Source organism: Phalacrocorax carbo, chromosome 4 (genome assembly GCF_963921805.1).
Source record: "Phalacrocorax carbo chromosome 4, bPhaCar2.1, whole genome shotgun sequence".
Taxonomy (NCBI): domain Eukaryota; kingdom Metazoa; phylum Chordata; class Aves; order Suliformes; family Phalacrocoracidae; genus Phalacrocorax; species Phalacrocorax carbo.
This window is the reverse complement of record NC_087516.1, coordinates 27,025,380-27,050,561: the sequence shown is the minus strand read 5'-3', so window position 1 is coordinate 27,050,561 and position 25,182 is coordinate 27,025,380. Positions and strand designations below refer to the sequence as shown.

Genomic DNA, 25,182 nt, shown 5'->3' with positions numbered 1-25,182 from the left:
AGGAGCATACAGAGTGGACTGAAAAAAGTGGAGTTGAACTCAGTACACACTTGGATGCATGCACACATTTAGCAAGTTCAATACTCTCTCTTGGAAAGTCTGAAAAGAGACCTCCCTTTCATACGTTTCACTGTAATAAATCAGTGCACACTATTGCCCCAAAGAGAAACAGGCATTCAGCATCTGAGTAACAGTGCTTCCTGCATGAAGATGAGGAGGCAGAAGCAAACAAAAAAGTGGCAATAGAAAGGATTTTACCAGGACGACACTATTTCAAAGAGCTGAGGATTGCCTCTGTACTGCAATGTTAATTTTCGAGACCGTTAGTTATATTGCTTGTCCAGAAATGAATGTGTAGTGCTCCTACTAAGCTGTGGGACAGACTTCCACGTAGTATCACAAAGCTATTCAGCTTTTAAAAGGTTAATTGTTAATGGCTTTGATGTCCCTCAGTCAGATAGTAGCCTACCACCGTACTTTTGTACAAGCAATTAACCAAGCTGCTTCCTCTGCAGCATTAATTTTAACAGGTTTACAATAGTATCATTAGACCTCTGGACATTTAAGAGGAAGCACATTACAATTGGAAAGTACTGTGCCAAGCAGGAAGTGAGTGGCTTCAATCCAGGAGCACTGAGGAATGCAGAAGGCAAGGAGACTTCAGTGTCAGATATTTCAGCCTCCATGAACTCTTGACCACAGCTCCAGACTGCAGATTTTTACTGGGCTCTTAAACCAAAGAAGTCACTGCGCACAGATCTTTGAGGCACTAGTTTTCTACCAGTTTACCTTTTTGTCTGTTTGCTTTAAGCCAGGGAAACAACTGCAATGTGATCTTTGGAGCGAGACACGTTCCATCATCTGCATTCAGCACGTAGGCTCCTGCTAGTGACACGCACATCATCTGACAGAAATCCACTTACAGTGCCCGGAAAGGTTTTCAGCATAGAAACAGTACGAACAGTTGCTAGCAGACATAAACTGCAACAGACTTCACCAAGTTGATTCACAGCCAAGAAGGGGATTAAAGACAGCATTCTTCTGCCACCATCTTCAGCCTGAGGGCTAGGGTCACAACAGACCATCGCTAACTCATGCTTGTCCCCTTTTCACAAGAGGAAGGGGTAATAGGAAGGCTGAGCCTCCCTGGCCCATTTTGAGGTGGCAGGTCTGTTGGTCTGACCACACTGTGGAAACTTTTGTTCCCGCTCACCTCCCAGGGACTAGTCAGGTTAAGAGCTCTTTGGAAGGAACGCTCCCCTTTCACATCTCCAGTGCTACTGTTATCCGGTTATCGACATTCTCCAGGCCATATCATGTGGATTTTGTGGGCAGCAGCGTTCACTTCTCGGATGCTGTGAGAATGCAGGGTAGCAGCAAGTACAGCAAATATCCTTACTCCCATCAACCTGTTTACACTGAATTTAGCTCTCACTCTCTCAAATACTGGCATCTAGCTGTTCCCTACAGCGGAGGCTACATATCACTGAAAAAGACAGTTGAGGATCAGGGACGGTATTTATAGTGCAGACCTACAGACTCCAACCTGTGAGAGGCTTTCCCAAATTAGGGATTGAGAGTGCTACTAAGTATAGTTTTAAACACAGTCAACCTTTAAAATGGGGCTTCCAGAATAAGACTTTCCCTGGTCCCTATGTCTTTTGATTTTGGTCAATAACTTAAGGATTGCATCTACGTCTAAACTCCCTAGCTGCAGCTTTGCAACTATTTTAAGCTGATCTAATGACACCTCTGTCCTCCAACACAGCAAGCCTGTTCCTTCCCTTCTGCCCATGCAGTTGCCCACCATAAAGTGAAGGAAAAGGGTATTTTTCAGCCAGATCAGTTGTCCACTGCAGCTAATAGCCATATGAGTGCCAGTGCTGGTATAGCAGAGGGTGTAGGAAAGTCAACTTTAGAAAAGCTGAAAGCAACCATAGCCTCAGGTCTAGTTTTTCTTGTTAAGGTCGAAAGCTGATATGCCTTTTACCCTCAAGACATGCACAGTTGCAGCTCTGCTTATTTAATGTGTGCTGGCCTACACACATGCAGCACACCAGCTCAGTACTTCTTTTTATATTCTGCTTGGCAAACTAACCATTTTTGCAACAGAAGTCACCCAAAGATTGCAGGTGCCTGGCTACATCTCTCACAGTGCCACATTCGTCACAGGGCACAGGGAACACATTCGCAGTCTCAGGGCATCCAACTCCTTCACTGAAAACTCCCGAAGACAGTACATGCCTCCAGAGCACGTGGCATTTGCCCAACTCTTAAGAGAAGTCATAAGCTTCAACAGTGGGCTTTGTCCTGAAGAGTTTGTCATTCTGCTCAGGAGGCCTTTCGTTTCTAAGACAACAGCTTGAGGAAGGCACTGGATTCTTCACTTCATTTAGTGCACATACAAGCTACATAGTGAATGGCATTTTGTCTGTCAAACTATAATTTTGTTTCTGATCCTTACTTAGAGATTGTTCTTCAAAAGCTTGTCATTTCTGAAATACTCACTCAACCAGAGTCAGTAAACCAACATAATGCAAGTCATGGCTGAACTTGTAGAAGGACCTTTAGGATCTGAAAACAAATCTAAAACTTAATCCAGTGGACAACCTGCATTTTCCATGGGTGCAGAATGAGCTCCTCCTGCAAGCCAGCTGCCCTTCCCAGCCTGAGGCAAGACTCTGTCATTTATAGTAAAGGTTAATGCCATGATAAGGGCAAGTTCACATTTCAGCTGCCTAGCATTAGCACTTCAGTAGCAGCAATGTTTTTCTTTTTCCCATTTCAAATGTTATCCCTGGAATCCTTCACTTTTTTTTTTTTTTTGGACATAGGAGGTTTAATAAAGGTAAGCAATCATTACACTAAGCCTTTATCTATATGCTTTTATAAACAATATCTTTGTGAAGTTACTTGACAGCCCCCGAACAGGTAAACTCGGGTTTTAAATCAAGCTCTTTTTTTTCTAAAGCACAGTAGTTGGCATTCCCTTCTCAGGGCTGGGCAATAAAACAGTCTCTGTGTAAGATAAAACAAAAAAAATTCAAAAAGGACATCTTCTGCAGTGACCATCCTCTCTTGGTTTTAACACAGACGATTTGCATATTAACATTTTAAATTATTCAATGGGAATAAAACTAATTTTAAACCTATTGATTAAAGGCATGGTTCAAGACCCAAGTTGGGAGAGCAGTCTAAAAACAGACTGTGAATGACACAGGAATGCCTGTGATATTTTTGTAAGTGTTATTTATTATTTGTATTAACATACTGTCTAGGAGTCCTGGCCATGGAGCAGGACTCATGGGGTGAGGTGTTAGACAAAAACAGACTAGCAGATGATCCTTGCCACAAAGAGCTTACACATATTATTAGCATTTGGCCAAACCAAATCATGACATTCTCAGCAGCAACAGAGCTCAGCACGCTCAGGGCATGGCTTTAGCTGACTGTGAATCTGCTGCACCTTTGAATCCTAACCAGTCTAGTTTGGGAATGGGCCTCAATGACATGACAAAGTTTGCATCTGTCCACAGCAGCTGTGGTTCACAGCTGTCCTTCATGTGTGTCCAACAAACCTTTACCCGTCTTGGCTGGTGCCATCCTGACCCAACAAGGAAACTGTTCAGGGCACTCTGGGTGCTAAATGAGAGACTTCAGCTTGTAACAAGGGACAAATTCCTGGACGCTGGCAGAAAGGACAGTAACCTTAGCATGACAAGTAGTGGTCCCAGCCAACAAACAGCTTATCTTATTGAGTTGGCTGTAAGCACTGCAGCCAGGGAAGCATGTAGAAGAAGGGACTTTAAGGCCAGCTATGTGGTTGGTCTGCAGAAGCCCTGGCTGAGCACTGGCTGGGGCCAGGGGTACAGGGAGCACACGGAAACCTGCAAGGGATCAATAATAGCCAATTTAGAAGCAAACAAGGTGTCTCTCACTCCAAGTTTCACCTCCAGCCATCATAAATGCAACATTCCAGCTGGTAGCTGAAGACAGAGGGAGCTGCTCATAGATGTTAAGGACAGCTCATGAGTTAGAGTGGGATGATGAACATGAAGCCTACTAGTAGCTGGCTGAACTCAGACTTCTCTGTGGGTGTGCTTTATAGCTAAACACAGCTCAGACCATCAAAAGCAAGTAAACGAAGTGGGTCATTTATCTCCCTTGGGTTTTTTTGACAGTTCATGTATTTCATTAATTTCCTATTATTTCAGCCTCTCTTACATCCACACATCAGGTTCAGGTTCAAACTTGGAAGCCTGGACAACAGAGGCAGAAACCAAGTACAGCAGTGGAATACATCTCTAGCACATACGCTACTCTCAGACTGATGATTAGTTTCCAGCATCAGAAGTATGAGAGTTTTGGAGCCAAACCCAATACCATAGCAAGCACATCCACTTCAACCAATAAAATACTGAATGAGATGCCAGCACTGTATTTTGCATTTGACTCGTAGTTTTTCTCTAAACAGGAGAAGAGCAATCCCTTCTGGACAGCATTTGCATGGTTAATTGGGAACAATAAAAACCTTCAATCCACTCTAAAAAAAGCCAGCTGAATTTCAATGTAAAGTTTTAGTTTTTACTGGTTTGCATCTCATTTTCCCCCACCAATGCTGTTTCCTCTGTGCTTCCTGCCAAATTTGAATTGATGGCTGTTTTCCTCTACTGCAATGAATTAACTACAGCATCACTATAGATTGCTCAACACAGACTCTGTTTACAAACAGCGTGGTTAAGAAACACCTGTTAGTTCAGTGTTGTATTCTTCATGAAACTTAGAAGTGAGTACAGCATATGGCTAAACTCATTAAAAAGGAATTTTATAAGGTAGCTCTGTCTGGTTCAGATGACACCAAAACAAATATGCAGGAAAAGCTAAATGCAAAATAAATTAGAAGGCAGAATCTAGAAACCTTGGGGGGTCAAAAAACCCAAGCACCACAAGCATACAAGGACACAATTATGCAAATTTTTTTTTTAAAGGATACTATTATTTTACTGACAGGATTCAATATATATTATATGTGATGAGCCAAAGCACCCAGTGCTGCTCCAAACCACCAGTCAGACCCTAAGTATTGTTTTAGTCAAATATTCAGATATCAGAACTGAAGGCAGGCACAGGAGGTGTAGAGAAGCCAATTACCTTTTAGCAAGGAAGATCCACAGAAGTGATGGCAGAATGGTTTGCACCGCATTTTGCTATGATGTTGACACTTCGCTTTCCATCAACATTCACAAAAATGCCTTTGGGATGTGAATGCCAAGAATTTACTGGGTTTAGACAGTTAGGAAATTTTGCTTCTGTTTACTTCACATGTACCCACAACTTACACAGCAACGCTTTTGTATGGATACAGTTGTGCTGGCAAATGAATCTGTACAGCAGCAAGAAGTACAAAACAAGGAAACAGAAATTATAATGTATTATGAATCTACATATTACAACAGGAGCAGGCTCTTTCCAGAACGGACTACAATGAATTAAAGAGTGAGAAATTAAAAGGAAGAATGAGAAGATAACTTTTAAAGAAAAACTCCCATATAGTAACACTGAAGTACGAGTGAAAAGAATGATAAAAATAATGCACAACAGTTAAAGTTCCATGTATTTCTGTATCTTCTGTAATTATTTTTAATTCTATGAAACACACTACACTATATTTGGGTCTTATTTTCAGGTTCATATCTGCATGAAGAAAAAAAGATGGCATTTGCTGAACTTAATTAGAAGCACAAACTCCTGAAAGCTAATACAATACTGAAATTTCTTTGGGACATCATATGACATAAAAAAAAACAACTGGAATTATGCAACAGTACAGTGTAAGAGCAAATTACCAGCACCAGCAGACAGGTAGCTATTCTTAATAAAGTTCATAGAAAGTTCCCACAGAACACTTTGCCAAGAGAAACTTCCTATGAAAATAATGACAGAAGAAAAAAAAACCACCCTTGTTTTCAAAGGAACAAGCTTTTTAAACAGCATGTTACAGTTCTGTTCGTCTTGGTGCAATAAGCATGCAGCCAGGTGACTTCTGCAGAGCTATTTTTTCCCCTGCTAAATCACACAAATCATACAAAGATGAGGACCATACACAAGCTGAAAACTGGATGCCACAGTAAACAGGTTTTTATTCAGTAGTGCTGAAACATGAGCCAAGATCCAAGCTAAAGTTCAGCCCTCCAACTTTGTCTTGACTACTTCCTACTATTATATGTGAGATTCTCTCACACAGCCTCTGAAAGTAAGTGTCCGAGCTCCTGTGGGGATTGTTCAAGGAACTGAAGTAATGCTATAAACTCTCCTAAACCCTGTCAAACAAAAGATAAGGCAGAAACCTTTTCTTTTCTCACAGAGTGACATTATTCAGGGACAGGAAGCAAAAACTAGAATTTTTTTTAAGGGAAAAAGATAGTCAACACACAGTGGTTATCATTATAAAGCAAAGCTTATCTACAATGATGCTGGAAATTTTTTATTTCTGTAGAATTAAATATATAATAAGGCATAGCTGTACAAAATTGCAATTAGTAGAAACCTTGAATTAGTTGTGCCCACTATGAACATCATACAAAATGAAAGAAACCAACAACAATTCACTGAAAAAAATTGCTGGCTTTGTAAAAATCACTTATACATTAATTATATTCATTGTAATCTAATAATCCATCTTTGTAATACTTCTGTTGCTTCAGATGATCTTTTAATTAATAACTCAGCCAAAATAGTTTCCCAGGCTTGCACAATTAAATACATGAAATGATGCTTCTGGAAAGCTGACAGTCTTAAAACAAAGATGTCCAGTATCAGTTTCTCACATGAGAGAATTTCTTTTGGCAACACGGCTGTTTCAAAGCCTGTTATTCCTACCTCGGTTTAATATGCTCTTTGGATGTTTTGTGAATTTGCTTTTTCGTGGGAGCATTAGCTTTCTGGATTAATGAACACTGAACAGGAATGAAAAAGCATTTCATCAAATATAATACTTTAAGTCTGAATACCAAACTGTTGGTCCTACATTTTATTTCATTAAAGTAATGTATCATTTTTGCTGTGATAACAGGAGCAGTCGACACTTCTGGAGATCAAAGCAAATTACAAACAAGCCTGCCAAGCTGAACATATGTAATTCTATATGTAATGCTGCATAGAATCCACATCCTGACTTAGACTTGCAACGAGACAAAGATTATCTTTGTGTATTTGTATGGCCTGTGCTTAGTACAGTGGTGTGCAGATCCTCAATTCCCTACTTTAACACAACAACACTATAACTAATAAATTTTACATGATTGGTGCTCTGGTGTACAAGAGATCTGCAAATAAGCCATTCCCTCTTAGACCACACGAGCAAGTCACTGGTAAGAATTTCAGAGTAACTGCAGGTTCATCTAGCTTTAAACACCAGGAAAACTTTGAAGAATTCAGTCTGTCAACACTAGACCAGTTATACAATACTTCGCAGCAGTGTTATGAGAAATCACTCAAACACAAAATATAGGCCAAATTTTTACACCCGATAATACTCCCAGGTGAACATCTTGGTATGTGTCCAATGCAGGCTTCAAGTTTACTGTTACTTTCCTTCAATAAAGCATACTTCTTCATTTGTCCTTACAATAACAAAGGAGAAAAACAGAGTATCATCTGGAGAATTAGACTCAAGTAGACATTTTGTGGAGCTACATAATATACGACTGTTTGTGTCTCTGGAGCTTAAAAATGAAAGGAAAGGCACTTTGGGTACTTCACAATTACTCATAAGTTTTAGCTCCAACTCTGTAAAAAAGCTAACCTACCTGTTGTCTCTACTAGTGAACTAAATACTTATTCTATCAGCTATCAGGAAGAAATTAATCAATGAATTCTGTTAGAATGATTAAGTTACTCTTTTTAGGCACAAGCAGTACCTAGGCGTTCAAAAGCATGTAGAAGCACACAAGGCAGAAAAGGTACTGAAGCCTTCACATCATTTCTATGTGTACTGGAGGAAATCACACCTACTGGGGTGAAGTAACTGGAAAGAAGTAACTATATACTATGTCAAGCCAACCAAGGCTAAGATAATAAAGAAAAACTAGCAATAAATAAAGGCATGTCCCTCATATGTGGTCAACTAACTAGGAGGTATAATTGCTTCTGGACTATAGTTTCAGACACACAGACATGGTACAGGTAAGAGAAAAGAAAAAGATACCGCCTGCACTCAGATACACTCCTGATGTCTGTACTTTAAAATAATACATCATAAATACGCGTAACAGACTAGAACACTCGATCATTTCAAATTCACATGCAAACCTTAAAACAGACAGTTACCACTAAGTAAAAATGGCAACAAAAGTCAGCAGGTATGGAGGAACTAGACACCTTTGAAAGCAAGGGGACATTTGGATGGCTTTGTTCGTTTGGAGCAATTTCTTCACAGAACAGCAGATAAAAACACCCATTGGTAATGTTCAAGAAGCCAGAAGCTCCAGTGAACTTTTTTAATAGCCTAATTATTTATTTGGAAAAATATTTAGAAAAGTAATTACTAAAGGTAAGTAAAGGACACAGAGGTAAAAAAAGTCACCCTCCAACACAAAAAAGATCTGCTGTATCATTAATAGCCTGAAACCCCCTCTTTTGGTAATGCTTTGAAGATATACATCTGGGAAAAGAGATTTATCTCAAGGAATGAGAAAAATATACACACATAATGACTTTTTCTATGTCCCTCCTACTACAACCACCTTACCTTTGGGATTTTACATATGAATAAGAAAAAGTCCAATGTAATTCAATATCATCCTCTTCAAACAGTCATAACAAAAATTAAGTCTTTCCTGAAAGGGAGCCAAGGAAAAGAAAACTGCACTACTGGTATCTTTTGCAGCCGTTTGTATCAACTATTCCTTTCAAATAGGACTGCACAGAAATAAAACTAGATAGGTTTTAAAGGGAAAAGAAAGACAGAGAAGGAAACTTTAGAGAAAAGGTGGTGGGGATCACAAATTAAACCCTCAAACTAGGCAGTGTTTACGCAGAAATATGCCTGTCAATCTACAGGTTGAAAGACCCATCCTCAAAGGCTTTGTGATTACATTATAGAACCAATTTAAAAATGAATGTAACATGGTTTCTAATACACTGAAACTTTTTAATGCAGTTTATATAAAGGAACTTTAACCTCAACTATCAACAAGTAACATGTTCTGAATCTTGCATAACCAAACTACAATGTGAGTAGTGCCATAACAGGAAGAAACCACATATATATCATTAGTCTAAATCGAGGATGGCCACCTTCCACATACTCAGGGGCCCTTTTATTCCCAGACACATCTCAAGGTAAAAATCAATACAGCCATATTTCTATGTGGCTGACCCTGTTAAACCCAACACCCCATTCATACCCCCACTTTCTTCCCCAACAGTAGGCATGGGACTGTGCCACCCTCTGATGTGACCTCTTGAGCACCAAGTGCTCCTGAAAGCCCACGGCTGTCAGAATGTCCTCTGTGGTCTTCCTTGCTTATAACAGATTATGGCCAACTTTTACTCTACCCTTAAAGTCAACATGAAACAGTTCCCTAGGCAGTCCCACAATGAATGTTATCTGCAGACTGTGGTATTTTGGGGAAAGAGAAAATGAGACAAAATATACAAGTACATTTTTCTTCCTTTCCAAAAAGCTATCTTTTTGCAGTGATGGCTTCTAACACATACATTCCAGTCTTTCTAAAGCTAGCACCACAACTGGAACATGATATACAACCAAGAAGAAATTCTTCCTCTAAAAACCTACTTTGCCTCTTAAATACTGCCCAGTTCTGTAAAAAAAAACCAACACTGGGAGGTCTTAAGGTGACCACACCCAGAGTTCAGATTTGAGAGGGACTGTCTGAGTTTACTAGGTTAGAAGAGTTGAAATTACAAAAATAATTACTATCTAAATCACACAATCATAAAATCGAGGAGCAAAAAGCAGCACTGATTTTTTTTTTTTTAAATCCATTTGACATACTCACCAAACCTGCAATGGGGGTCGGTAGTCTATTGATCTTTTTTACCAATCCCGGCTTTATTGCATTCAGCAACCTGTTACGAGAAAGGAGTATTTATAAGTGGTAAGTCACAAAATCCAAATTATCAAACACTTGTCCCCAGCACATAAGGATTTCAGTATGGCTGGAAAGGAAGGTGTTCCCCTTTCTCCCCTCCTGAAAACACATGTGTGTACCTAAAGACCCATCACTGAAATGAACTAAAACTAGGGGGGGGAAATATCCACAGCACAGTACCACAACAACAACTCTTTTATACCCTAAAATATATCTAGATCACATCAGTCTTCACAGGCTGTGGGTGAATTTTGTCACATCAGTCTGCCTCCATTGCCTAAAGGCAAGTCATGCCTAGAAGGGCCTGAGAGCCAGTCGCAGAAGGCATCCAGCTATCAATGTATCTTGGGAAGAACAGTCCAGCAGTTTCTGCACTGCAGGAAAGTGAGAAAGGACATACACTTTATGGGTGGCCTGTCTATTTTTCTGCATCTATACTTGAAATTAAATGCCATCCTTGCATACGTTGTGGAGAATGGAGGTCCCATAAAACATAAATGTGAGAAGACGGACAAAAAGGGAGTCAAAAAAACACCACTTAAAATTAAAACATCGTTAGGCCAATGATACCACAGTTGAACACTGTTCAGTGTCCAAAGATTAGCAACCCCCCACGAAGTTCCCCACCACCCATGAACATGCTATGACAAGTGTTGACATGGTTCATTGTTAGAATATTCAAAAAAAATGGCCAAGACACTAAAAACGGGAAATCCTGTTGCAACAAACATTGCTTCTTTACCACTCTTCCCTGAAGAGAAAACCCTTATGGCTTTTACTCAAAGGAATATAATTCAACCACTCCCACCCATTAGGAAGAAAATCATCAGGTCAAGAAACTCACTAAAAATTGAAGATCCTTGAAGAGAAACAGAGATGTCTATGATAATGTAAAACCCTTTAAAAATTAGAACACTCACTACAAAAGAGAGGAATCTTACTTTGTCCTGACACTGTCTCCACTCAAGAACCGACTCTTCTAGCAGCCTACCGTGGTGGTGAAAATATTAATATCTAAGATCTGAGAGGTCTGGCTAAGAAGTTTATCCTAACTAAAAGAACATTCCTTTCAACGAAAAACTAACAGTCTGATTGTTTCCAACTGCCTACTTCTGAGCTAAGATAACACGGGATGTGCCACTCCTATAGGCTCCTCCAAGAGCCATGTCTCCATATTGTCACTTTACTGTTTGATTCCTTCTTAGGACTGTGGCAGTTAGCAAGCTCGTTAAGGAGTCCATCCTGCCCAAGGGTGGATACCTGGCTTTGTTAACATTTAAATGCTCCTTCTCCTCACTCCCTTTTCTTTTTTTCCCCTGAAACAGTACATAGGTTGTGTCTCTGCAATCACTTGGAGAGAACAGAGGAGCAGAGGGGGAGATGCTCTTCTAAATTTTCTCTATGATCATAGTTAATATAAAGCTTCTGTCCAACCTGTCCTAAATTGTACTGGTGTTATTACGCACTTGGGGTCCCCACATCTTCACCACTACCAAAATCAGGAGTGGCAACAAACCCAATGTGAATGACATTTTTGGAAGTTGGGGGGTATTTTCTTGATCTTCCTGCAGTTAAGTCTGTAACCCAAGCTCATACAGATTGCTGTGCTATGCCTGCCTACTGCTTAAGGTAGAATCTAAACACTAACACGTCCTAAAAAGAAATTATAAAATAATATACATTGATATAGAAACAATTCACTTTTCCCCCTGCTAGACACACAGAATGGCAAGAAAAGAATGACACATCTCACTTCCTATAATCATAATTTTATTTCACAGAAGACAAACAAGCATTAGTACTTTTTCCCCAAAAGGGCACAAGCCTTTCAGATTTGCACAGCAGCAACCCTATAAACTATTACTTTCCATCTTGCTGCTGCTGCTGCAACAGGCAACTTAAGATTCTCCCCCCACCCCATCCCCATCCGAGTGCTTCTTTCCAAATACTCTAGCTCTGTGGTGACTTCCATCTTCAATCTGCCTATCCTGTCTCAGGCAAAAAAGGATTTATTAGCTGAACCATCCCATTTTCTTTATTACTCAAACATGAATACATTAGGCACCACAACCAATATTGCAGGTGCAGATCAAAAGCCACAGACAGTAAAATAAAGAGGTCTTATTGGAAACCTCAAATGCCAGAGCCCATTCTAAATAAATCTTCAAAATGGCTTGTACAGGCTTCCCTGTGAAATATGGGAGAAGGATAAAATGAGAGGAAGGAACAAGCAGGGAATAAACAACATTTTAGATCACCATTTGGAGCCTGAAGAGGGAGGAAATGGGATGGGGCAAGATGGAAAAGCGTGAGGAAGAAAGGTCTCTATTATTAAAATATTTACCTCCTGTTGGAAACATCTCTAAACAGTCTGGCACCAAAACCCCCAGGACTTGCTCACTGCAGAACATGCCAAAGGGAGATTTCTTCCAGACCAGACTGGCTGCTTCTAAATTATTGCCTCATCTAAAGCAACAGTCCAGATGCCAAAATATCAAGTGGCTTAAGCTTGCTCGGCCACCAACCTGGCTGAAAAGCTGTACTGTTTATGCAGAGTGTCTCAATGGTCGCCTTCAGTCACACAGTCACTACATGTTTCCGCTTCTCAAAAAAGTCACTGAATACACCTCTTCCCACATAGGTCAATACACACAAACTAGATTTTCTTCTGTGCCTATTTAAACTCATACAGAGCATCTCTCTTGATATGCAAGTTTCTATCAGCTCTGGCAGGTTCTGTTGAAACATGGGGCAAACAAAAACCCTAACCGTTTCGCACAGGGGACCTGGTGCAAGGCTCTTGGCCGTGGCCTGGGGGAAAGAGCCTGCAAGGGAGAAGACACTTCCTAACCCACACCTTTCCCTGGATGCTGCCTATAACTGCAGTCTTATGCTTTCTTGCCCTACCAACCCTGACCAAAGGGCTTGGCTGCCCTGGGCCTCACACCCCCAACCATGTCTTAGGTTAAAGAGTTTACAAGGAAGAAAACTTGCAGTGCACAACTTCCTCTGGCAGCCCCACTGCATCTGCAGCTCTAGCCTTTGTCCCTCCCCAATCCTAACCCTAATCCTAACCCTTGGCTCATTCTGAGGTGAAAACACTCAGACACGACCCCAGTGTCCAAGTTCACAGAGGAGAAAACATCTGCAGCCTAAACCTTCCTCTGCCCTCATTTCCAGCACCACTACAGTTATAGCTCCGGGATTTGTCACTCTCCCAGTCCTAAACCTGACCATAACAGTGTGTGTTGACTTGTTAGTAAACATTTGTTGTTATTTTTCTGTACCACTCAAAAAAAAAAAAAAGCTTTTGTAAATAAACCCAAACCACACAAAATAAAAAACCCCACCAGTTACAATTCAGAAACACAGCAAGAGTAGTGTCCTGCCTACTGCACTGCAGACAGCAGAAAAGTTGGACAACGGGCAGCCATCAACATGACCATAACCAGAAGCAGCTTTTTTTCTGCACTTAGCTGCATAGCAAGTCTAGACACCTGCACTGTAGGCATCTATGGACAGGGGAACAATTCACAATTCCAGCATCTGTTGTCTGACCTCACCGTTATCTCTGAAAATTTTGTATGGTATCACATTGCTCCTCCCAGAAAGAAAACAAAACAACTTCACATTCTTCTGGAGTCGCAAGTTTGATAACTTAAAACAGTATTGGAAATCCTGGTGAATGGATCATTCTAAGACATCAGATTAAATCTTTAAAAAATATATTTGTATTGCAGCAATCCCTGAGAAAGGTATGGAAAACAGTGGCAGGACTAGCGTTAGGGGAACCCATCAGCTTCTACATCAGCTAAACCACACATTGTTCAGTGCTTTATTTTCACAACATTTACTTCCATTACAAAAGTTAAGCACATCACCTTCATACAAAGTCACAGAGGGCAGGCACTCAACGTAGGCCTTGCTACAACATACATTTAAGGCCCTATCCCCAGATCATGTTAGACAATTTACTTCCATCACCCATTCTTGCAGCCAGAAGACACCTGAAAGCACTTGCTCAAGAAACACACCTAGCTGATGACACATTAAGATCCTTTGCCTCAGACATCTGATCTGTCTGGCCCATTTGGCAATGTTGATCAGTCTAAGGAAGGCACTACGGTCCCTACTGGCAGGTTCAGACAAAGGGTTGAAGCCTAACAGATCTTGAGTGGTACTGAGACTATGAATGATTGTTCTCTGAGTACCTCCCAGCTCCTGCTGACCCTGTCCGATACTAACTCATTCCCCCAAGGAAGCAGTCCTTTTACTTGTGCGATAAAAATCATCACGGCTCAAGTATATTCATCCTCATGAGGGCATCGAGGACAGACACACTGCTTACTCCTACTCTAAATGTCAGACCCCAGTATTTCCCCAAACTACCACCAGTTGGCAAGCTCAGGTTTTCCCAAACACAAATTTACTTCAGGTTTTTGTACAGCAGTGTTCTTCAAACATAGAAAATCCACAAGTGGATGTGCATCTTCTAAAGAACAAAGCTAAACCTTTATATCACTGAGTATGCATTCTGCTATGCCAGGGTTGGTGAGGTACTGTGTAAATGGTCAGAGTGTGGAAATGTCAAAGTTGGAATAGAAGTGGTTTTTGCTGGGGGGTTTTTCGTTTGTTTGGAATTTTTGTGGATTGTTTTTGTTTTCAAGGTATTGTTACTATTTTTCATACTCCTGCACCTACAAAAACAGGTGTCAATGGGACAAGTCCAAGCAGTCCCAAGAGATAACAAAACAGGATGATTTTAAATCTTCCATTATTTTCTCCTTTTTACTTGCCCTCCAGTAAGGTATTTCTAATTTAAGGTCTGACACAACAGTGAGGGAACAGGGGTTGAAACAAACCATAAAATAAGGTCCTTCAGTACTGTTTTCAAAAGGAAAATGTAGGTATATTCCTCAAGCTTGACCTTCTTGGTAACTGGGGTTTGGTGACCAGCAGACATTTTGGAGATGACTGGCAGAACAAGTTTAAGGAGGACTTTTTAAAACACCAGCTTTCAGCCAACTTGTTTCTCACAGAAATAATTCTGGCATGTTAACAGGTATTTATGCAAGAAGTTAAATGACATGGGAAGGAGAAAAGAATGAACAGAAATATAAAGACTGAAATACTTTTCCTGTTTAGGCTTTCTGGTATCTGGTTATGACCAGCGTTTCTCTGACATGACCAGAAGGAAGGTACAATAATGAAATCTCAAGGAACTTTTTACAGTAAAAGAAGCAAAGACATGACAAAAAGATAAAATAGTTCTTAAAAGAATTCGAACAAAATATGATGAAGACAAAAAACCCCAACAATCCCACCAAACACCCAAAAGACAATAAACCAAAACAGGATAAAACCAAGCCTCTTCAGGCTCCATCCACAAAACTTGAGTCTCTATACACACACCTGAGCGATTCTCCAGACCCTTCAGGCTCTCAGCTGGGATTTTCACCCAGCACCCCTACCATTTATGGACCTGTCCCCAGTCAGGAGAATCCTCTGTTCTTCACTTCTCAAAGTCCTCCTGTGCCACTTTCAGTCCAACATCCAGACACCCGGCCTCCCTTTCCCCTGCACCAGGTGCTGGCTTGGACTCTTCCATAGTTAGCTGTTAGATGAAGCGCAGTAAGATAGTGCATGGAAGCTAAAACCTTATAACTGCCTTACCTTATGGAAACAAGAGCACAGTGGAAGTGGAAAGCTGCTCCATCCCCACTCTTATAGGGAAAAGCTAGATCATTTCCTTCTCCTGATGAAAACCAGCTCTGATAGGTATAGGAAGAATCAATTCTCTATTTGGTGCTGTCCCTAAGGCTTGGCATTCCAGGAGATAAGGTATCACCACAGCAGGACAGACAAGCTGGAATCACTACTAGCCACTGTGTGACTAACCTATTAGACCTTCCTAGGGTTGTTTATCACCAGTTAAGAATTTGAAAAACTTCTGCCAAGAAGAGAAGGCATTTCAGGCAACAGCTGATAAAAGATCTAATGAAAAGCACCAAGACAACTGCCCATGAAATTCTTGCAAGAAAGCGTCAGTTAAGAAAATATTCAAAGAATGGATGCCAAAACCCAGCCTCCAAAAAGACCTTGTTTCTAAGAGAAAATGGAGGAGAAGCTCTTTCAGAGAAGAAGCTTCAGAAACTGAAAAAAAGGAAAGGTTGAAGTGATGTGTGTTCACAGATCAATCCAGGCTGGAGGAACAGGTATCCAACAGAGCTCTTTGCTCAAGGAACGGATCATATTCCTAAGAAGAAAAGTAGACTAATGACCTGATCTAAAAGTAAAGGGCATTTTATATTTGCAAGTTCAGGAAATTCTATCCTTAACAGAGACATTTCTCTGTTTTAATTAAGTTTTACAGATTTACATTCTAACAAGCAGCCTTTCAGTGCTTGATAATTATTAGCCCAGACAGCTTCAGTATCCACATATTTTAAACTCATGCTCTAGTAGCAGCTCCAAAATGCCCCCAAATAGCTGAAAAGGAGAGAAAAATCCACTATTAGCCTTAAAGATGAACAAATCACATTGAAACAGCAGACAACGAAAGTCAAAATATTTTGTTGCAAAGGAAGTCGTAAAGAAATTTCAAAATATAGGTGTTCTTGAGGTCATGCAAATATTTTTGGGAAAACATTCTTGAGTGATTGCTAATGATGCCCCGACATTATTTATTTAGGATCAGATGAACAAGGTGCTTTTTTAACAAGCGGGACAGAACTGACTTTGTTCTGTACAGGACTCACAGTCCAGGCTGATAAGTAAAAGGTGCATACAGAACTATGCAAATGTGTAGGATTGAAAAAAACAAGTATGCCAAACACAGGATAGCATGGGTCTTACTCTGTCAAAGACTAAAAATATGAACAAGACAGAGGCCTTGCAAAATAGCTCAAGAAAGGCAACAAGGTAGATTGTGTAAATGGCTTCACAAGCTCTTTATACAGAACCTACCACCACAACAACTGACACGAAGCGCGTCCCATGCACCTATAGGTTTACAATTCACACGTAGTTTTACGTTGGGTAGCAATGGTCACAGACAATTGCCCAAAGTACGTATCCAATACAATTTCTTAAACATACGCTCTTGGAAAGCTGAAACCTCTCACAGGATTACCTTGCTTTGCACTTGAGCAACACTCCATTTGAATGGGTCAGTGTTCCACAGTCTCTTGCCCTGTCAATTACCAAGCTCCGCTGAAAAAATCCTATTAGTCTGCTGAGATGCCTCTTTTTTTTTTTTTTAATGTAAATACAAAGACAAGCCATTCTGGGTGTACTCAGGCATGCCCCTCAATGGCTATTCTCTTCTCGCACACAGAGCTGAGCATTATGGTTTATGTTACCTTTGACCCCTCACCTAAACTGTACTAATAAATAGCTCTTCATTATAATATGGCAATAAAACTTAAAGATTAAAAACCCTGGATTCATATAAAACAGTTTCAAATGTCCTCACATGAACCTAAATCTTAATGCTTAATGAGCCTTGGGGCCTGTCTCTCTAAACTGGAGACATGCCAAATCCATGATGCTGATAATGTTTTGGCTTTACAACGCAGAGCCTGAAAACCGCAGGAGAACACCAATCCCTTCTCACCTTAAGGCATGGGTTACATTCCAAACTTCAAGTATATCTATGAAACTCAAATACCTTCTCAGTTTCCAGGAATAGGAAATTCAAGCAAAAGCCTAATTAAGCATAAGGGCTGGGCATCCACTAACTTCTCCAGTGGGGTATCTGGCAAGACAAGAGTCTCTGCACTGTACACTACACCACCAAATGCTGAAGTCATGCAGGTCCATACCACTGACAGACAAGTAGAATAACATATCTGCAAAGTTCTACTGTCTACAAAGACGACTGAGTATTTGTTTTCCCCTACCAGGTCTCCATAAGCAGTATGGCAATTTTACATAAGTGACTAACTTGATTTTTAAACAGCCAAACAACTGAAACACCATATATACAGTGAAGGCTGTTCTCCATACCTAACTATACTACTGACTCAGAAGACAAAGTTTTACTATTCCATGGCATTACACTTGCCCTAATCTGGCATATACCCAGCTTTTGCTGAAAACAGCATTCATGTCAGCCTAAAGCTTGGTCAGATGCATTATAACTGTGATGCAAGCCCAAAGAAACTCTGCTGTCTGAGAAAAAGCAGCTTATTCATCACCAGTGACATGACGAACAAGCTACAGAGATTTCTTATTTGTAGAAGAAAATTATTCTCATGACAGAGTAAATGATAAATTCCTTTAATTCTTGATCACAGTGACTTTCAGCTCACACAGATTTATAGCCACACTTTGCTTTTTCTTTAAATACTATTAAAATAATCTATGGGCATGACTAACTTCTCAATTTTTTTAAAAAGTAAAACCTAAAAACTTTCTTATACTTGTTAAGAGCATATATTCCTAATATGCACAGCTGAAGGGAACTGCCTTTCCTAGATGTTGTCCTACACAAGAAAAAGTGTAAAACTTATTCCTTACATCACCGTACATACCCAATTTTATCAAGATTACTTAAACACAATCACATACCTCCGTATCTGCTCTTTGAAAAAATAATAAAAAGTTACAGAGTCAAAGAACCCTGGTTTCAAACAATGAGCATAGTTTCTGCACATCTTACTAAGCTACATAACACCACATGCTAATATACAAAATAAGTGTCTCTAAGAAACAAAAGTTTGGGAAAATGCTCATAAGTTGGTATCCAGACTTATATATGCAAGTGGCATCCATCTTTAACCACATACGGTTATTCCTCTTTCACTTTTATATGCTTATGCCATGACTTCCTAAGGTATGCGATTAAATATGTTAGAACTTCCATGCCTGAGAAAAAACAATGACTTATTATGCCTGCATTTACTGCTATAAATTAAATTACATACATACATAAAACAGACACACAGCTAAACTGCTCCACATAGAGAACCCAAGGTCTTAAACACAATCATGATGCTGGTAGACTCCACTGCAAAGCCAAATAATTTCTGCTGACACCTAAATCATTGTTCAGTTTGAGTTTGTTGTTTGAAGTCCTTTGCCCAGGATCCATGTCCCAACTGTTGTTGTTACTCTTCTTTATGGTTTGGTCCTATTACTGACATTAGGCTCTCATTACCAGTAATACAAACTTTCAGGGTGGCTGGACTCCTAGTAGTGCTTGATTCCAGAAAAAGCTTGAGAGAAAAATATCATCCTAATTGCACGTCAAAAGTGCTTACAGATATATTGGATATATATCATCCTTGGATAGTCATATCAAAGCATGTAAAAAAACTTGCATTTTCCAAGTCTCACATCCTCAGAGAGACCTCTAAATACTGAATGTCCAATGTGAAAGAAGGAATCCTGCAGTAGAAGAGCTGGGCAAGGGGAGGTGGATGGCAAGGAGAACGGAAAGGAACTGCTCACCATAAAAACACATTTGCAGGAATACTAGAGCAGCAACAGCTGGGCAAGGTTGTGGGGAGACATATGTATTTTTGTCTTCATAGAGTAATTTTTAAACTTAATAGCATTGTTGCATGGTCAGAAATAAACGCCACTTCAACTTCCTTATCCGCTTCAGAAAAGCAACAGAACTACCAAATCTAATTTATTTCCAATTAATCCTCTAGCTTCTTCTGATATCTGGGTCAAACCTAAATGTTAAAGCTATGTAACAGAAAAAAAAGAAAAAGAACACGTGCTAGAGCGGAAATTGGGGATTTCTAGTGACATTTCCCGCTACTGGTGTTGTATTCATATAGCTTTCCACCATGACCCTAGGAAGGCACATTTGCAGAAGCGTAGCCAGGAAACTCCTCCATCTTTGCATGTGAAAATTTAATACACAAAGCGAAAACAGAGCAAGAATTGCCTTTGCCTGGCTATGATGCCCCTTGCTGGAATCACCATCTGCACTGATTTCAGACAGCTATGCTAAAAATCCATGAACTCATTTAATACAAACAGCAGTTGTAGTCACTGCCTTCTCAGCACAGCTGGGTGAACAAGCAGAGCCAGCACTGTCAGGGCAACTGCACAAGTGGGCTTTCAAATATCCAGAAAAAAGGAAGGGCTTGTGTTACTCTCCTCTGCATCCTGCATTGTTTAAATATGCTCCTCAGCTCCTTAGTTTAGCGCAGCAAGCTATAAAAGTGTTGCAGCAAGGCCAGATCTAGGTGCCAGTCGCAGCCTAAGCACTACCATAGAGGCATGCACGAGGCTTGCAGGTGCTTGTGGCTAGCACACATGTGCAGGGCTGCTCTGCTAGTCAGGCTGGTGGCCCACAACATGTCCCTCCCAAGAGTCCAAGCTTTTGGCATCACACAGTTCTATTAGTTTTCCTTTATTAAAATATATGGAGAATTGCTAGAACATGAGTGTGTCGTTTATAACTGGTGTAGTGATGTCTGCCTGAGTTAGCAGTATGTGTAGGCCACAGACGTCAGGATCAACTGGAGGGAGGCCTGGCATTACTGTGCCTAAAGCTCCAACAGTCCTGCTCTAGACCTAGACAAAGATTTCCCCTGTGCCATTTTGCACGTGGCTTGTCTGACTCTTTAGGAAATGGACTCTGGCATGGTGGCTGCCCCCCAGCCCCTCCCTTCTGCAAAACACCTGCAAAGTCAGAGGGTAGCTTGAAACGTATTTGGGAAACTCAGGGCATATTGGTTGTGCTCCCATTCCTGACATTAGTTTTCAGTCCTCTAGCTGCTAGGATCCCTCAGGACCTGAGTTCGTTCTCAGGACTCATCACAAAAAACAACAGGCAAGGAAATCACTGCAGCCGCCATATGGAAGTAAGCACCGTTCCATGCTCGCGTGGTCATCACCCACACAAGTGTCTGTCTATGAGTTGCCAGTTAATGACACTAGCAGTGCATACTGTCCTGTGGAGGTAAACTGAGGCAAGTTTAGCTTCTCCCTAAAGTTTCAACAGTTCCGATAAACCAGACTAAAGGCAAAGAATTCTTCCAGCTTCAGAAACTTGAGACAGCTATTGTTTATTTCTTGCCTTGGGTAGCTTATCAGAGACTTTGAGATCAGACTGTCATTGTTGAGGTCAGCTGTGATGAAAGCACAACAGATCAGAAAGAGGTTGAGAGAGAGCTTAAACACTGCTAGGTTTTGTTCATGAGGTACCCAGGTAGGTCTCTGATAAACCAGAAAACTCCTGTTTACAGAGACAGTATTGCCTGTGGCAGTTTCACTAGTGCTTCTTCACTGTGCAAGAGATGAAAAAATTGTCAGTGCTTCACCTGCTGAAAACAGTACTTTTTGAAGATCCATTAAGAGCTCTCAGTGCTACACCCCAAACTTTTGTTGAGTTCTTTATTTTACAGTGGACTCAGAACCTGTGAGGAGCACACTCCCATTGTTGGCCTCGTAATTTGTTCACCATCAGAAAGGTAAACTTGAAGGCCAAATTGTACAGAGCATTAACCAGAGAGCTAATCTACAGAGTTTTATCCACTAGCCACAGCTGCCAGGAGCAGGATGCAATACAAACATCACAGCCCCTCAGATTTGAGGTTGAGGAGACAGATCCCTTCCGATTGGTTTGCACTGATCCACAGGTGGTAAACAAAGACAAGCAATTTGTCCAACATCACAGAGCAATTTAGTAGTATAATCAAGTGGTGTCCCTTGACCTGCTTATTACTGGAGCTCTCAGTCTCTTAAGAAATACACATTTATGTGTTCCATTAGCAAAACATTAGTTAAGCTTTACATCTTAAAGATAGACAGTATTTAAATAAGACTACCTCTGCTTACTTGCAGATAAGATTACAATCTAATCTCGAAACACACATCCCTTATTTTTCATGCAGCACAATTCAACCTTAACATTTAAAGAGCACTGTAAAATGATTCAGCACACAGTACTTCCCTTGAACACACAGAGGAGAGAGATCTTGTGCAAGAGGGAACCCTTAAATACAAAGAGGTAAACTACATGCTCCTTCCAAGTTACACAATTTTGATCAACAATAACAACTACTTCCCTTCTCCCAAAGCCACTCCTCAGCAAAGACATGCAACTACAATCAAACCAGATCATATCATTTCCTTTATGCTTTTCCCCCCCCTTTAACAACTAAAGTTCAAGCTGTCTGATTAATGACACCAGTGAGATATACAACAGTATTTACACAGGTAGGTTTCAAAGCTATCGTAAGCCACCTAGAGCTAAGTTACAGGATATTAGCTCAACTCTACTGCTGTAAACGGTTTCCAAGTTCCAGTACCTTTCATAGCATAAAGCTTAACCAATAGCTGCAACGGGCCAGCTAAACATCTCAGGAGATCTCATTTATAAATTTCAATATGCATTCAGTTCTGCACAAGCTTCATCCTTCTGGTGTGCAAAGACAGCTTTTACCAACTTCAGTGACAACCCTACATGCCCAGAGAAAGAAACTGATTCATACAGGTGATTCAGATCCCAAACTCCTGACATCCTGCATGGGATTCTCTAAGAACTGCAAGCGTTAGGGCACACTTCCAAATGGCTCTTAAAAGTCACCAGCTTTAGCATCTAAGCCCACAACGTGCTTTTGGAAGACTCTGCCTAAAAACTAGCTATTAAAACCAGAGAGAAGTGTGCAAAAGCTAGCTTGGGTCTCTTGTCCAAAAATTACAAAACACATCATTCAAATACACCTTTAGGTAAAATTTAAAGGACGCCTAACCTTTCCAGAAACTGTAAAAGCAGCTGAATATTGATGGTACTCAGATGGCTAACTCTTGACAGTGCTCAGACCTGGAGTTGGTCCAAAACACCTCACTATAGCAGAGACGTCTGCCGGCAGGTGTGCAACACCGTTTGCCAATCTGTGGTTAACATCTTTAAATAAAAGGAAACCGAAAAGCAAACATCATTTTTACTTTACATAACTCAACTAAGGAGCTGGGATGGAGTGAGGGAAGCACTTTGCAAAACCTGTTTTTTTTAAGCCACATTTCAATCCTCACCATAACAATAGCTTTGGCAGCGAAATGATGCTGCAGTGAAATACCAGTGTGCACAATGTCAAAACTCCCAGAAGGAAACCAACAATTGGACATACTACTTGAAGTTCATTTCAGTTTTAGCCAGGATTGTATTCAAGGCTCAAAACTATAAGTGTTACTTACTCACACAGAAGAATGCCGTTTTCTAATCCAGAACGAAAATCTTTCTCACCGAAACTTCTGCCCGTCACTTGCTGCAAGAGTAGGGGGAAAACAGAGGAGTGACATCCATTAGAAGGTGTACTTCACAAGAGTAATTCATAACATTCAGTTAAAGCATCTGCTGCATCGGAAACATCTGAGCTTTACAGGCCTTGCCAAAGGACTAAGTTGTGTCCATCAACAAGCTTCCTCCTTCCCCTTTCATTGAACTATTTAACACATGGAACAAAGCATTTGCTCTGGCCAGTGCAATTACAGATTATAACCGAGCTGTTTTCGAGAAGTAAAAAACAAAAACTACAAAAACTACAATGTAAACTTCATAATATTTTGAGAATTTTATTCTGTAGCATTTTGAATTTTAAAATTATTGTATTTAGACAAACTATGTGTATTTACCTCTTTTTTTGCATCATGTTAAAAATCTTGTACCAGGCTTGAATTTTTGGCCTTTAACATATCACGCTTATAGAATAAGCAGTAGCAATTGGAAGCACTTGCATGAGTTCTAGCCCTTCAGACACATACCACAATACTCTCAGTCATGTCAAATGATATTTCACATCATGAAGTCAACTGTGAGCGTGAATACAAACTTGGTGGAAGCTAAGGTTTAGGTACCTATTCAGTCTGCAGCCTGTCCGGGATGCTTGGACCAGGAGGCATGTTCTGCATTACAAGCTCTTAAGTCAGTCTGTGCTGCTTTGGGATGGACCATCTAGGAACCGTCCAGGAATCCCAATCTCGCCCGAGGGCATTGGATGCTACAAGCATGACTGAACCCCCGTTTATTACTCACTACCATATTGACAATGGCTTGCCATTCATCCTCAATCATTCTCAACAGATGATGTGCTCCGTTAAAAGTAAAGAACACTTACTGCCACCAACAAATATATAAAAATAGTTGCTGTGTTTAGAGAGTGCTGAACAGAAACAAAGCAAAGCCGAAAAAGCCTGCCTAGTTTTTAATTGTCCTCCAGGAGGTCTTCTCACACAGCCAAAACATTTTCCGGATGCTTATAGAGTTCTCATGGCTCGCATCCAATCTTTCAGCAAGACCCTTGCTCTGGGCATTGCTTCCACCATAGAGAATAGTGACTTGGGGACACATCTGTCCTTACGTCCCCATTTTCTCCTTGCTGTTCCATTCAGATACAAGACCCTTCCCCTCCCAGTTTCCTGTCATAAAGACAGCAATTTATAAAAACTGACAAGTTTGGCACTTTCCCATGGGATTAGCAAACGCACCAGTTTCACAAACGCTGGTTATAGCTACACACAGTCTTAGACAGAGAATAACACTTTTTTTTTTTTAGTTTAAGTGCAAATGCAAAGCCTAAAACCTAAACCCCCATTTAATTATCACATAGTTGGGTTTTTTTCAATGTGAAGGAACTCCTCCCAGCGAACTGGTATGACAGTGTGCAAACTTTAACACCCCTTACTCTGAAAAGGGTATCTAAAGACATCAGTTGACAATAATAATTTATGCAAATGCTTTAAGCAGAACAAGGCACTGTGCTGCCCTCGTACCTCAGAAGAAATCAGATGCAATTTGCCAGTAGTAAATAACCTCTAATCATTTAAACTAATCATAGTAAATCATCTCTAATCTTGATCTGCTGGAACAGAGGGAAATCATGACAATAAACCCAGTAGCATTTGGGATGAGCAACAGACAGAGCACATCAAAACTGACTTTTATGTCATCCATACAATAAAGTACAGTACACAAAGATGTAGTACGAAGAGCCATTTCATAACAGCCTGACTTGTAGTCTTTTTTTTAATCTACGCAGGAAAAAAATAAGTAGGAAATGACAGTCATCTTATTTCTCTCCTCAACATCAAAAATTCCAGC

At 40.4% G+C, this 25,182-nt stretch overlaps 1 protein-coding gene across 1 annotated transcript in view; it reads right to left on the bottom strand.

Moving 5' to 3' along the window:
• The window catches only part of LIMCH1 (LIM and calponin homology domains 1), a 184,351-nt gene that overhangs the window by 93,577 nt on the left and 65,592 nt on the right, over nucleotides 1-25,182 (bottom strand). Inside the window, exons 2-3 of the mRNA XM_064449349.1 lie at nucleotides 23,280-23,350; nucleotides 10,023-10,092 (exon numbers count right to left, since the gene is read on the bottom strand). Of these exons, the coding sequence (XP_064305419.1) occupies nucleotides 10,023-10,092; nucleotides 23,280-23,350 (141 nt within the window). The remainder of the gene's footprint in view (nucleotides 1-10,022; nucleotides 10,093-23,279; nucleotides 23,351-25,182) is intronic.